Source organism: Cyprinodon tularosa, unplaced genomic scaffold (genome assembly GCF_016077235.1).
Source record: "Cyprinodon tularosa strain WSP-4 unplaced genomic scaffold, ASM1607723v1 ctg691, whole genome shotgun sequence".
NCBI lineage: Eukaryota > Metazoa > Chordata > Actinopteri > Cyprinodontiformes > Cyprinodontidae > Cyprinodon > Cyprinodon tularosa.
The window spans coordinates 772472-787873 of record NW_024039442.1 but is presented as its reverse complement, the minus strand read 5'-3'; the positions used below and the strand labels follow the sequence as shown (position 1 = coordinate 787873).

The 15402-nt window shown below is 36.7% G+C and overlaps 1 protein-coding gene across 3 annotated transcripts; it reads left to right on the top strand.

Moving 5' to 3' along the window:
* The first annotated feature begins 1230 nt into the window (after positions 1 to 1230).
* Positions 1231 to 15134, top strand: wdsub1 (WD repeat, sterile alpha motif and U-box domain containing 1). 3 transcript variants are annotated; one of them, XM_038268064.1, is made up of 13 exons: positions 1231 to 1335; positions 1603 to 2011; positions 2892 to 3079; positions 3220 to 3306; positions 6367 to 6460; positions 8441 to 8474; positions 8570 to 8610; positions 10625 to 10731; positions 10875 to 10892; positions 11205 to 11228; positions 11359 to 11538; positions 12660 to 12794; positions 13563 to 15134. In XM_038268064.1, exons 2-13 carry the CDS (start codon positions 1614 to 1616, stop codon positions 13712 to 13714), a joined length of 1458 nt encoding a protein of 485 aa, XP_038123992.1. In that variant the 5' UTR covers positions 1231 to 1335; positions 1603 to 1613; the 3' UTR covers positions 13715 to 15134. The 3 variants fall into 3 exon arrangements, with proteins under 3 accessions (XP_038123992.1, XP_038123991.1, XP_038123994.1); XM_038268063.1 differs by having other exon boundaries at positions 11202 to 11228; XM_038268066.1 differs by lacking the exon at positions 11205 to 11228.
* Positions 15135 to 15402: the final 268 nt, after the last annotated feature.

Below are 15402 nucleotides of genomic sequence, written 5' to 3'. Positions count from 1 at the left end.
ACTATTTTGCAAAATAAAATATTTTTATGGCAGTTGTATGAGGAGGCAGGCTTTTTATCTTGAAATAGAAATTAAGAATTGAAGGAATAGGGGAGGAATCAAAATAAATGGTCCTATTTGTCAATCATTCTGGTGATATGTTTATGTGATGCCGTCCTACGTGCTCATCCCTATTTCACTTATCGGTGATGAGTCTGACACAGTGGAAAAATTGCAAATCTTCTTTTGGAAAGTGAGCTTGTATGAGCGATGCAAACAGCAACTTTTGAACAGAGTGTGCACGAGGAGAAATGCCCTCGCGCGCGTTTAATATGAGTTTCCTCTCGGGAGGGATTAGGTTGGAACAGGGTTGTGCATCAGCATTTTTATTTTTTTAAAGGGTGTTTCTTTTCAAATATTTGAAAAAACTTCCACCTTTAATCAGTGTAGGTGAAGAGCTGAAGATGTAAAAGTTATTTTTGCTATTTAATGGTAATTAAGCATTGGTAAAAATACACTAAATCATAGAGATAATCACTGGAGTCATGGTATTGTTAAGTTGCATATTTGCAAAACCATAAGTCTTCTTTTATCAACAGCGGAAAGGAGATTTAGATGTCCCCTTTATCTCCTTAGCCTCTTTCAGAAACATAACAAGGCTGCAGCTCCAAATGATCTCATCCACAGACCTGAAGGCCTTCTCTCAGACTCTGCAGCACCTCTTCATCCATTAGCTGACCCAGGAGAAAATCTCTCTGCTGGAGTAAACATCATGCTTATAACATCAGCAGAGAAATGTCATCTATTAGTCCTTAACTCCAGTAGACATATAGCCCTAACATCTTTATTGGCACATGTTGTTAACAAGTGAAGACCTTTAAAAGCCAAGGTTACTTTTCTTTTTACCTTGGGACCAGAGGGGAATGTAATTTTAAAGGACTTGAACAAACTTTTAAAAATCGCCCTTTTCTACATCTGATTGTATAAAAAGGAAGCTTAAGGAAATAAAAACCATGAAGGGAAAATGTCGTGAACGTGTAGATAATGATGCAAATCCCCATATCTTGCCTCCTTTTTCTTAAGCATCAATTAAGGATTATTAGCTTTAACATACATGAATAAAAAAAATAAAGTGAAATTGAAATTGTGTAGGTGCCACTATAATCAGCATTATGCTATAAAGTATATTTACAGGTAATTAATCTTGATTTATTTTAATTTTGTAAACGTTCGGTAGTCCAATTTCGGAGCTACAGTGAAGGTAGCATATCAGTGACGTCATGGTCAGCTGAACAGAGAGGAAGTAAACACAGAGACGGAAAAAATAAAAACCAATAAGCGATAATTAGAAGATCGGTAAGAATTACTTTGGCTTTTTAAAATGGGTGTTACATTAAGGTTTTTATGGAGCTTCCATGTGTATCTCCCTGCAGTCTTTAGTTCTTAATAACACAGTTTTGTGCTTTAATGTATATTTTTTTCTTGTATTTTAAATAAACAGAAGGTGTCTCTTAATTCCGAGGAACCGTTAGCACCAGTTAGCTAGTTTTTCCAGCGATTTGATGCAGTTCTGTATACTAGATGGTGTCGTTCTGATTTTATTTATTTTCCTATTTTAACTAGGATTCGCTCTCATGGCGTCTCTCATCTGTACGTTACGAGACCATCAGGACGATGTGAACTGGTGTGCCTTCTCCTCCAAGCTGCTGGCCACCTGCTCCGGGGACAAAACCATCAGGATCTATAAGAGCCACGACTTCTCGGAGCTGCCCTTCTCCCCCCTGACAGGACACGGCTACAGCGTCCACTGCTGTTGCTTCAGCCCCTGCGGACAGTTCCTCACCTCCTGCTCCACGGATGCCACCGTGGTGGTGTGGTCCATGGTGAGCGGTGACATCGAGGCCGTCCTGGAACATCCTGGTCGCAGTCCTGTTAGGATCTGTGCTCTGTCCCCTAACTCTGTCCACCTGGTTTCTGGTGCATCTGATGGCACTTTGGCTCTCTGGGATTTCCCCTCTAAAAGACTGTCCAGGTGAAAAGAAGAGAAGAAATCATTTTCTATTTTTTCTTATTCTAAAAGAACACCGGAACTACTTAATCAATGACGGTTCTAGACAAAAAATATACCAGGGGGCCAGGAGGGGGCCCCCGTGGGGGCCCAGAAAAGCATTAAATAAAAACAGGGTGAGGGATTCAAATATAATAAGATAGCTACATGAAGTGAAATTTCTATTCAATTAGGTTTAATTAAAATTCTATGTCTTATTAGGTCAATTGGCATTCATAATATAGGAATTGTACATATTTTAGACTTAGTTTAAGTGAAAATTACAGTTTTCTATAAAAATCTGAATTAGAACTCAAGAAAAACTAATCAATTCAGCTGTAAAATTTAGAGTATTTTTTTTTATTTGTTTTGAAGAAAAATTAGCGGATGAAAACTGGGATCCTATCTCAATACCACTGTAGGTATAACCTTATTGTTTTTAAATAATTAGTTAAATTGAATTTGTAAAGAAAACAAATGAAATAGATCCAAAGGACCCATCAGAAACCATTTCTGTTCCAGCGTAGATCATCTTTAGAATTCCTTTGAGTATTATGTCGTCAGTACAGGGGCCATAACAAAGGCCAGGACATGATCCATAGGGGCACTGGCCCCTGTTGGCCCCTGTCTAGAACCGCCCATGTACCTAATTATGAAAATATTTTTAATGTTTTGAGCTTTTTATCTTTAAATCAATCCTTATTAACTTAGTTTTGTTTGTTAATCAGATAGAGGGAATATTTCAGACTTTAAAAAAACATTTTAAACACTTTTTTCCCCCCGAAAAGAATATTTGATCTTGTTGGCATCAGATCCATTTCATTTCCTGCGTTCATTAAGTTGATGATTTTTGTATTTTGTATAGGACTGGGGGAGTGAGTGACACAACTATGGTAGCTTGTTCCTTCAGCCCTTGCAGTCAGATGTTCATGATGGGCTCCACTTATGGAGATCTGCGTCTTTGGGATCTGGATTTAAACCACCTCCTCGCCGAGAAGAATGCCCACGATCTGGGGGTCTCCTGCTGCAGCTTTTCTCCCAGCATCCTCAGTGGTGAGAACCTGTTTTAGGATTTATCTATCACATAGTTAATTAAATACCCAAAGTGATGCCTTTTTTTTCTTCCAAAGATACAATAAAAACTGTTTTGCGTTTCTTCGTTTTGTCTAATTTTCTTTCATTTGGCTATTTAGGCAGCCAAGTTGTGCAGTTTCGTGTGGCATCCTGCGGGCAGGACTGTCAACTGAAGATCTGGTGCATTAACAAATTTTCCTTTGGAGGTACGAATGTATTGAGATAGTTTGTGATTGTGTTGCAAATCCTTCCTCTGGAATATTGCAGCAAAGTATAAAATTCCATAATCAGAAAAGGTAAACTGCAAAAAGTTGACAATAAATTAGGACATGGTTTGTTTTGTTAAATCAGCTATTTTAATAGATTTTCCATGCCGGTTTCCCTGTGCATCAGACTTAATGCACCACAGTTAGACATGGGTTTTGTTAAAGTACAACTGACGTCGCTCCATTCGCCATTCTTTGGTCCACATTAGGGGTGGGTATTGCCAAAGAAGTCACGATTCGATTCGAATAACGATTCATAGGCCACGATGCGATTCTATCACGATGCATCACGATACTTGAAATAATGCGATGCATTGCAATATTTTCTCCTCCATGTTTTGTTTTTGAATGACTCGGCGCAGTATCCCGCGGCCAGAAATGCTTGTGACACAAGGCAGCGTGCGTCAACACATCCGCAGCGACATCTACTGGACTGGAAGTTGTATTACACATGTTTTTGGCTGATGTTCGCCAACCATTCATGCAATTTTATTTATTCATTTTTTAAAATTAATAATCGATACTTGGCGTCAAGAATCGATGCAGTAGATCACGAAAATTAGAATCACGATGCATCATCATGACGATTATTTTGCACACCCCTAGTCCACATATAATATTTGAAAACTCTCCCATTGAAAGGCACGCCCGGAGCAGGGGGGTTCAGAGGTGGGCGTGATCTTGGCTGATTGACAGCGGCACACTTGCACTTACAGCAACATTACCATGGTGAGATGATCGCTTTGAGCCCTGAGCCTTACCGCATTAACCTCTGGCTCAGAGATTTGGTGTATCTGCTTCCTCCTCCCACATGGGTCGTTCTTGTAGGTACAGGCAATAAATATCTGAACCATACACTTTTCATGTCATGTTCAACTTGACACAGATGAAGATAAACTAGCTCACGTTCATAGTTCACTTTTTCAAAAAATGAACTAAGTCCACAAACCTATAAATGAATTATTTCAAGCTAATTTGGTAAATTAAGCCACAATCCTATACAATAGAACCTCATATTTCACCCTTTAAATGTGTGATCATAATATATAGAAAGAAATGGAAAATATGCGATGCAGTCACGGCATACTGGATGTGCAATAAAGCCTTTATTTAGCCAAATTACACAGAATTTCAGAAACATACAGCTACATTCTGCTGAAAAGATCTGATTAAAAAATTATGTCTAAGGCTCGAATGCTTTAACTTTATGTGTCACTTTAAATTTGAAGTGGACCTGGCTGACATGCAAACTTGTTTGTTAAGTCCCGGTGTGCACAGTTTGCAGAAAAACTAGTTTTTTCTGTCTGAGTCTTCCTTTGTTGGTTCATAAAACTCTGCCAAGCAATCTGCAAAGCTTGTATCATATATACCAGAAAATGAGTCTGAATTGTGCAGACTAGTACTTGCGGAAGACATATAATATGCAAGCAATATTTGTTCTCTCACAATGAGAACAACCATGCTGGTTTCTTATGCTGTTTGCCACAATAAGTGTCGTAAAACCTGACGTTATCCAATGAAAAGTGTAGTTATCAATTGAATCCGGACATGAGCTGTGTGTGTCGCTCATTCTTCCCAGAGTGAACTTTGCTTTCATTCAGGTTTATTACTTCAAAACTGATCCGTTTAGTTCACTGTTCACTAAAAAATATGAACGAATTCAGTGAACACCGTACATTGAACACAACCATGCACAACCCTGCTTGTGACCTATTGACACTAAATGAAATCATTATCTTAGACAAGGCACACTCAGTTTATGTCCAGTTGTAACGCATTCTCTTTTTTTTTTTCTAAATACATTTTCTCTTTAAATGAGTCTTTGTTTTTGAGAACTTCTAAGATTGACACAATACCACAAAATCATCCATTGGTGATACAGACTTGTTTTGATCCAATTTTAATGGATTCACTAATTGCTAATTATAGCAAAATTATTGAAGTTATTGTCAGTAATAGAGCGAACCAACACTCTCCAGTGGGTGGAGCTACTGTCCTTAGTTCTTCCAAGTTACATCACATCCCTGATTAAGCCAATAGCTAAAATCAGATGCTGTAACCACTTCATAACCTAACAAGGCTGCCAAATAGGCAAAATGATGTCGAAGTATGTCAAAATGAGACGCGATATATGTGTATAAGACATATGTTTATACAGTTTAGCAGAAAAATGAAAAGTTTATTGAGGGGTAAGTAATCCTTTAAGAATTTATTGAAATAGGAGCATAGCTCAAGTCCCAGGGTTTTTGCAGATGTTTCCCCCTCTGGTAACAAGCTGAAATTACAGCACTGCTGCAGGCACGCATAGGAGAGGAGAAAAAAAACACAGCATCTGAGGGAAGAAAGCTCTAAGCAGTAAAGTTATTTTGTTCTGAACATGTTCTTTCTTAGACAAAATGTTTACTTTCTTAATCTTGTGCGGAGTCTGATGGGGTTTCTCCGCTCCTCACTCTGAGAAGTGGCCAAACAGTGTTTGAGATGAACATGTAAGAGCAGAACGTTGGCCCCTCCCATCAGCCTCCTTGGCATATGCACTTGAATGTGACCTGAATAATGCTTTTAAAAGGACAGATAAGGCTAAACCTTATTATAATATGATATACTTATAATATCGATATAAACAAAATAAGAGCCTCAGAGAAACTGCCAATAATGACAGTTATTTTTTACCACATTTATAAACTCTAACTTAACTTTTTTTAATTATTTGCTTTATAGTGAACTAGAGTCAGCCTTAAAGTTGGGAAACAGTTGGGTCCAACAGCCTTAAAAGCACTAAGGTCTTTCTCCAATATTTAGTCATCAATATAAGATGTTCCTACTAAAGAAGAAAAAAAAACAAATAATTTAAAACAAATTATGTTATTCTCTTAAGAATTTTAGCTTTTCATCCCAATTTCTTGCTTTCTTTTGGTTTTAAACAAATCTTTCTGCACATTCTTTGGTGTTTTTGTTGACACAAGAGCCCCCAGAAGCCACATGTGTTGCTTTATATTGTAGGCTTTAAGATGGTCCTCCTACATTCACTGAGTGGCCAGACGGCTCCAGTCCTCTGCTGTTCGTACTCATCTGATGGGAAACTACTTATGTCTGGGTAAGGTCCTAGCTTTAAGAGCAAATAGATGAAGCACCTTTTGCTTTCAGACTATTAATCTGGTAATCTAAAAATAGTCAAAATATAAATTGATTAGCAAATTGGTCATTAATTGCACTCCTAAATATTTTTCTTATTGCTATTATCACCCTGAAAGGTTTCACAGTGTTACCTTTAAGCTGTTTTGCCACAATTTTTTACTGTATCCTGAAAATATTCATAGAACTGAACTTTTCCTACATTTGGTCACGTTTCAGGTTTATTCAGAATCATTTTAAATGTGTGTCTTTTATCAAAGCTCTACATCTATACCTCACAATGACAGTGTTGAAAAGTTTTTCTTTTAGACAGCAAATTTATTTCGAAATATACATGTGGGAAAAATAGTTGGTATTTTAGGAAAAGAAAAACCCACAAAGGTCACAGAAATAACTTAAATCTGACAAAAGTAATAATAAATGGAACTTCTATGAAAATAATGGACTGAAAGTCAGACATTGCTTTTCAACCATGCTTTAACAGAATAGTTTAAAAATATAAAAATGAAAAAGGCTTGGACAAAAACAAAGGTTTCCCTAGAAAAGACTGAGAAAATGTTACCAAAGGAACATGTTACATCAAAATGTGTCCACTAATTAGCAGCACAGGTGTCTGTAATCTTTTAATCAGTCAGTGGGCCTATATGTGGGGATACAGCACTGATCTCTATTTATTCACTGGATTACTGATACATACACAACACACAGTGCTGTGAAGTCATCAGCTGCCATATTGGTACTCCCTATTTAGACTGATTGGAATGTAAACAATAGATGCGCTACAGCATCGAACAATGATGATTTTCTCCTTTTCAGGCTTAAGACTTTAAAAATAAAGGTAAAGTTATCACTTTGACACACACTTACTGTTTCATAGCATAAGTAGATTACTGTAATTTATTGTAAGAATAGGCAAATCAAATTACACACTCAGTATGAAGTCTGTGAAATCTATAAATCATGTAATATAACATTGTACAAATCCATCACAACAAAAATAGTTTGTTAAAGGAGGATGATAATACTGATCTTAGATATTAAGAATATTACACACACACATTGTCTGATGATGTGCCGAAAGTGCCAAATTGATGATGTACATGTAATATACATGTATTGATTATATTGTTATGGTAATTGGGGAGTACCAAGATGGCGGCAGGAGATGAATAAACGAATAGAGATCAGGTACTCATGTCTGTTTGGTGACATGGTGTCTACCGCACTCAACATGGACCAGACAGGACACAGGAATCCAAAAAAAGGTTGTCTCAGGAGAAAGAAAACTATACACTAGCCTGTTAACCTTGAAGGATATAATACCATCTCCAAGCAGCTTAATGGTCATGTGACTTCAGTTGAACTGTATCCAGCCTCCCTGGACGTGGCTTCGGTGACCACTGTGGGTTTTTCTTTCATTAAATGAGGGATACTGACAATTTTCTTCACGTGTGTAGAAAAGAAAGAAGTAAATCCTTATTTAAAATAAGGCTGTTACGTAACAAAAGATGAAATGAATAAATATTTGTTGATTGAGGTATGTATCTGTTTTTAAATAAATCAAAATTATCTAGATGAATTAATTGATAATCAATTGATAATCAAATGATCAATAATTTTCTGCACTGAGACCTTCACCACTACATACGTCTTTTCCTTTACTTCTAATTACTAATTCTCTTGAGAACTCTCTGCCATATTCTTAGTTAATTCTTAAAGCATAATATTTAACTCAAAAAGGAGAGTCTCAATTTTTATCTTTTTAGGATAAAAATAGAGATTTGTAGATCGTTTAATTGTACATAGTAAATAGGCCAACTTTAAGTTTTTATTCTACAGTGCTCCTTTTAAACCACTAGAGGGAGACAAACAACCAGTATTTTCTTAGCTGGAGAACCTGGATTTAACAGAACTATTTTTTTTTCTTTTCTTTTTTCTGTAGCTCAGTGGACAAGAGTGTTAAGGTTTATGATGCAGTGAGTGGCTCTCATATAAGTCTTCAGATACCTAACATTTTAAAGTTTATCCCCGACTCTATTTTACTCATTTAGTTTTGTCACTTTTTCTACAGAATACTGTTGCTTTGCTTTACACACTGAACCATCATGAGAGGTAAATATTAAGTTCTGTATTGTTATTATTTCTCATTGTCTGCAGCATTTTCAAACTATGCTTTAATATATATAACCTTGTCAGAAAGACATAATAGATGTTTTATTTATTGACATCTATGGTTTAAGCTTGGATGAGATGATAAACTGTTATTTTCACCTTTCTGTTCGTGTTGGAATGTTATCACGTTTATTCCTTTTCTTTTTCATATTACTAATACAATTATAGATGTACACAGTAAGAGATGAGAAAATATGCATATAGATTATGACATATCACTGATTCCATATTTAAATACATAGGACGATGCTCTATCCCACCACACAAATGGATAAGTCACAGATGAATGATCACAGAAGCCATTTCCACATCGATCCAGCCACCTGTGTCTGAAAGACATCAGGCTCCTTTCAGTGGGGGCAAATGAAAGTGCCTTTTGGAAAAAAGAAAAAAAAAAATCAGTATCTAAAATAGAAGCAGGAAGATAAATGCTGGGTGAATGGAAGCTTTAGTCTAGTGCTTCTACCAAACTCATTTGACTATAGATTTCAATTCAGAAAGCGTCTTGATTGGAGGTTTAGCGAAGCTCTTCTCTCAGCTTGTTTGTGAAGCCAAGGAGCTTTTATGGATCAACATTTCTCAGCACTCCAGCTTAGCTTTTAGAGAGCTCTCCCACATTAACTCTGCGCTGACTTCCTTAAACCAACTAAAAATGTGATTCTAGATGAAGAATTTCTACAATAAGAATATGATGTGTTTCAGTTCTTGAAAGGTATAGAGAGGGAACTCGGGTGTGGGGGGAATATTTCTTCATTGTTTCTGATTGTCAAGGGAATTTTCATGATTGCATTTATTCAAAGAAGTATCAACCAGACTGTTTTTTGCTTGTGGACGAGTATGGCTTCCAACTTAGGAAACATCTTCAAAAGGTTCTTTCTTTTTTAATCAAAAATATTAAATAAAACAAATGAATCTTGATGCAGAAAGGTTACTTTATAATCTGGACATTCATAGTAAAAACTGCTGCCTGTTGGGTGGATAATTTCCATAGGAGATGGCTGGTCATAGGGGGATGAGCCTAAATTTAAAGTTGAGTGGAAGGAATCAAGGAGATAGATTTGCAAGCGATGGAATGGGGGAGTGATTTAGAGAGACATTTAAATGTTATAGGATATACACATTCTGTGAAGTATATTTTTGTCTTTTTTCCTTGTTTGCTAAAACGATCAGAAAGGAAAGAGAATATATGTCCCATTTTAAATTGAATGACTAGAAGAATACACTTTGAAAACAATCTAAGATATATGGATGATATTATTTTATAAGATTCAGGTTTGGAACATTACACTAATATTAACCAGCATAAAAAAGAAAAACATTTTGAAATCTATGCATCTAAAATCTGTGATATTTGCTCCAATATTCTAATTCTCTCAGCTTCTGTTTAAAGTTAACTTTTCTTTTTGAGTGAAATTATTTGATCTTTTCTAACTTTCTTCACTACAAAATAAGTAATTAAAATATTTCTAACTTGTGCTGATATCATATCAGGGCAATATTGGTGTCAGTTACATTCAAAGAAGTGATACTGGCATCATATTTAAAATGAAATAAGTTGTATTGGGACACCCCTATCCAACCCTATAGTATCTGATCTTTACTCTTTTCTAAAAGCAGATTTCTCACTGCAGCAAGTAGAGCAAGAAGAATCCTATTATTTCCTTGAAGTCACAAATATCAACAAAGTTATTTTAAAAATACTAACAAACTCCCAGATTAGGTCCGGGTTAGTATTTTTATGCCCAAAGGTTAATTTGCTCTGCAACAAGATACAGCAAGGCACCCAGGTAACTGCTAAACCTGTAAGGTTTGATCTTAATCATCATTAAAACTTACATGCATATTGACATCATCCCAAAAGGAAACGGTAGAATCATTTGTAAGAAGTATGAAAATCTATTACTTATCAAAGTTTCTATATTGCTATCTCTCGTGTAACTGACCGCTGCTGCAGGTATGTGACAGCATGCGCCTTTTCTCCAACCTCACCACTCATCGCCACCGGGTCCATGGATAAGACCGTAAACATCTGGAGGCTGGAGGATGGATGCAGCGGACAATGTGAGTGAGGGGAAAAGAAAAAAAACAGAAAAAATGAATTAAATATTTATATGTATGTACATTTCTAAATAAATATGCAGAAAATAATAACCTCTTGCCATATATCTCCTCTCTCCTTTACCTACCTGCTGTTTGATGGGAAGGTGGAAAGTCTTTACCTGGTTAGTTTTGCATTTTATCTGAAATATTAAAAAGCTTTATTTTTCTATATACTTTTACTCTTTTAAATGTATCAGAATATATGCTATAGGCTAAAGATTAAAAGTAAACCCTGTCAGTGGAATCTGTAGTTTAGAACTGGACTAGTCTCTGATGGAGCCTTTTTTTCAATCCGCAGCGAGGGACACAGGTGTTTTCTGCTTTGAGTGTTTTCTTTTCTTTACACCTCAGCCTCAAGAGTCTCACATTGCTTTAAAAGTGCTTTGCAGGTCTCTTACTTACAATTTTGTTTCCCTCTTTCTGCCATAAAGAAGAGTCTGCAGAGACACCCTTTGAAGGTGAGGGGTAAAGATAAAAAAATTGGAGCTTTATATGTAGGGGGGGGGATCTTTGCTCCTTTTTTTTTTTCCCTAGAAGGTGTTACAGCTGTCAGCAGCTGACCCCTCTCGCCTTGACTCGCCCTCTTAGGGACAGCCACGGTAGGCCGATCCAAGCTGCTGGTCGCCGATTGGTCAGAGGCGGATGTGTCAGAGTGGCTGTTTGAGGAAGGGCTTGAGGGATTGGTGGAGAAATTCAAGGCCAATAACATAGATGGGACAGAGCTGCTGAGCCTCACCAAGGAGACGCTGGCGTCAGAGCTGGGCATAGGTGAGGAAGACAAATGTCACACTCTGCTCAGCGAGCAGCACCACCACTTGTTCACTTCGTCCCTCTCTTGTTGTCCGTATGTTTATCTATTTGTCTGAATGAGAAGGAAATAAACAACGTTTTATGGGACTGATTGACATCAAGCTGTGTATAGGTTAGGATTTCCTTTACTTCATCACATGAATGAAGGGCAGCACAGTGGATTAGAGTGCTGGTGAGGGAATCACGTTTATTAAGGGGTTTTACTCGCCCAGATTACATAATATTAGGCTGAACTGCAAAAGCCCTGGGCTTTAAAGACTTGGTCAATTCTGGCTTAAATCTGATGCACTTTGGGTTACATAACCCAATCCGCAAAGCAGCATTTCCCATAAAGCATGAAGTGGATTTTATATCTAATATCATTAAAGCCTTTCGGTTATTTCTTTTTCAGACGTATTTATCTATTTCTCTATAGCTTTTCTCTTGTTTTCATGCATTCATGAAGTGATGCCACAAGGCTGAAGTCTGAGTGTTATGTTGTTGGTTTCAGTCTACCAGCTAAGGCATCATTCGTCACGTAGTTCTCAGCAAACGTTTGCCGTAACGCCACAAAATGTCGTCATTTCCATCCCACAGACGCTGTCAATCACTGCTCAGTTTACACAGCATCAGAGCTGTGACAGCTTGTGCTCACATTGTTCTGTTTTTAGCAGCAGCATGAATCCCACCTTCTTAGCAGAGCTAACTTGCAGAGCAGTGCTGGAAAGCATTGCGTTTTATCTACTGCTATGACAGACAGAGACAGCAGTTGTGTGTTTTTTTTGTTGTTTTTTTTAAAGGCAGGAATAAATGTACCCGTAAGTTTGTCAGTGAGGTAAAAAAAAAGTTTTTTATTCAGTTCTTAAGCATTTTTAAACTCTTCTCTCCTTTTGATTGCTATTTGCATTGGACAGACGTGGTTTTCTCCCACTATATTCACTCCCACCCACGCTCACATTTGCCATTGAAGAGTGAAAAGTGATAAATGCTCAGAATACTCACCATGACATTGTTGCACATGGAAGTGTTGGGGTCAGAACACGCTTTCTGCTCTGACCTATTTCTTTATATATTTTTTTTTTCTGGTTTTGTGCCTTTAGAGTCGGTCGGCCTGCGAAGTAAACTTCTGAGGAAGGTGGAGGAGCTGAAGAGTGACTCTGTGTGCTCAGGGATTCCAGATGAGTTTCTGTGCCCAATCACCAGAGAGCTTATGAGGGATCCAGTCATAGCTGCTGGTATGTCAACCCTCCTGATTCATTCTTATGTAATAGACTAATACAAAGCAATTCATAATTGTATAAATGGGAAAATGATCCATGACTTTGTTTTATCATGGTTTGTTTTACAGATAAAAACCTGAAAAGTGTGGCATGTTTTTTTTTTTTAAACCCTTTTTACACTTTAGAGGTCAATTTAACGGGAAATAAAGTCCAGCTGTTTTATGCAGGTCTCAGAGGTTCCATAGAGAACAATAGAGAACTGACAGCTTCATTCAGACTAAGGGACAGAGCAGACGGGTCTGGTGTACAAATATGTGGATATCTAAAGAGGAGAGTTGGAATATAAGACAACATTTATGATCTCAGATGTCCTGAAGACAGCTTTTCAATCCAACATTCAAAATGGAGAGTTTGATAGAAATCCATCTGGTTTGCAATCAGTGAAGTAGTACGGAGAACTCTGGAGGCGCTGCAGTAGATCTCAGGTTGGAGATTCTTTTAACAGGAAAAAGCCGTGCACTCTACATATTTATCCCCTATGAAGGAATAAAAGAAAGCCTTTCAAAACACAGTGGTGGCAGTATAATGCTGGGGATTATACTGCAGGATGTATTATTTTTGGAAGAAATATGGCTTATCTTTAAGCTTTGTGGGTGGTAAAAGAAAGACTTCTTAATTCTGAACTACTCAGTGTTGGTTTACATTTAAAAGTAGCGTTAAATACGTATAAAGGACAAAAGACCTGAGGTGTTTCGTAATTAACAAACTGACCTGCTCCAACAGATGGATACTCGTACGAAAGAGAGGCCATAGAGAGCTGGATCAACACCAAGAATCGTTCCAGCCCAATGACCAACCTTCCTCTGCTGACCACACTCCTCACACCTAACCACACTCTCAAGATGGCCATCAGCCGCTGGAAGACCAGCCAGTAGCATCGCCTGACTTGCTGCATGTTTTCTTCTAAAGCCAACAGGAATGAGATGCATCTGGTTCAGCTTTATTCTCATTATGCATTTTTTCCTGGAGGAGGAAAGCTGGACTAGACGAGAAAAAAAAACATTAATTATAGATCTTCTCGGCTTTAACCTCCTTTATCAGACAGCAGGCCTGAATATGGTCTAAGATCTGTGTGTGTTTGGTTTAATGACAGAGGTGATTAGGATCTCCATGTTTTAAAAAGGCAAAGAAAACTTATTACATTATTTTTATTTCAGCTCAACAAACAACTATTTGATATTTTTTTCTGTATTCACAAGAAAATCAACACAAAATAGAGGAGATTGATATGATATATTAGATGATGAAATATGAGAATATGTTCCTGAAAGCTGGAGGATCATGTTATCTGAATAGCAAATTCTGACCTTTGCTCTTTTATTATCTTATACAGATTCATTGGATTTAAATTAGCTAAAAAATAGAAAGATCCCAGTTTAACTATGGTTGTTTACCTTTCAAAAGCAAGAAACTTTTATTTTTATCCAACTCACTCCTAGAGCAAGAGATAAGATGGCAAAAATTGCACAGACTGAATGAAACCTTTCTGAACTTTCCTTATTTTTAGTGTAAATTCCTTGCAAATGGTTTTCACTATAGTGAGACTACGATAAAATCATAAAATGCTGAGATATATTTTTCCACCCTCTTCCTCTGCATTATAATCAAGTCTTAATATTAATCCTCCTGAGCTATTAAAGAGGTAGGAGAGGCTTTTTTTGGACCAATGTGTATCAATTTAATCTCAATACAAGAAATTAGGAAATATATTTGGAAGAAATTAGCTGACATTTTATCTTTTGTGTGGTTTTAGTTTACATTCTTTAATAATCTTCAGGTATAGATATTGATTAATACTACTTCTGGCCAAAATCAGTTGGAGCTTTACTTCTCAGGAACATCTGTCAGCATCCAACAAGTGGTAATAAATTAAATGGTTTCATAAAACTGTCAAATGTTTATATCTGGTGATGCATTAGGTTTTATAACAGCAGTGGGTCATTTATGTGAGGATAAATGACATTGTGTTAAAATGCTTTTTCAATTTTTTTGCATGGCAGAACATGATAAACATTTTTTAGTTTCACTGTATACGAATTAGATGTAAAAGAAAAAAAGATACAGTCCTTCATAAATATTTTTATTAAACCACAATTACAATGTGGTAACATTTTGTATATCATAGTATAATTCTGCAAAGGGTATATGACAAGTATGGACATAATTAAATGTAATAAGTCTCTTAAAGTGTAATTTTTCTTACGTTCTTTAATTTTATCCATCTTTGAAAGTGATAAACACTTTGTCTAAATATGTTCTCTGCTATGCAAAAATAAATAACATACTGTAAATATATCGATGCAGTGATGTCATGACGAGAGGATTCCAACGATGTCATTTACAAAGCCTTTTCTTATCAAACGTACCCAGAAGGAGAAGTTCACAAAGTAATCTCTGTTTAAGCCTGTAACGCTGACAGATAATCACCTAAGAGGAAATATATTATCTGAAAAGGTCGTGTACACCGTACAAATATAGATGTTTTTAAAAGACGCTTGACAATAGAAATGGTCATAACCTGCAGCTAACAGCGTGAGGTTTTGTATATTTGTGCACAAAGCTT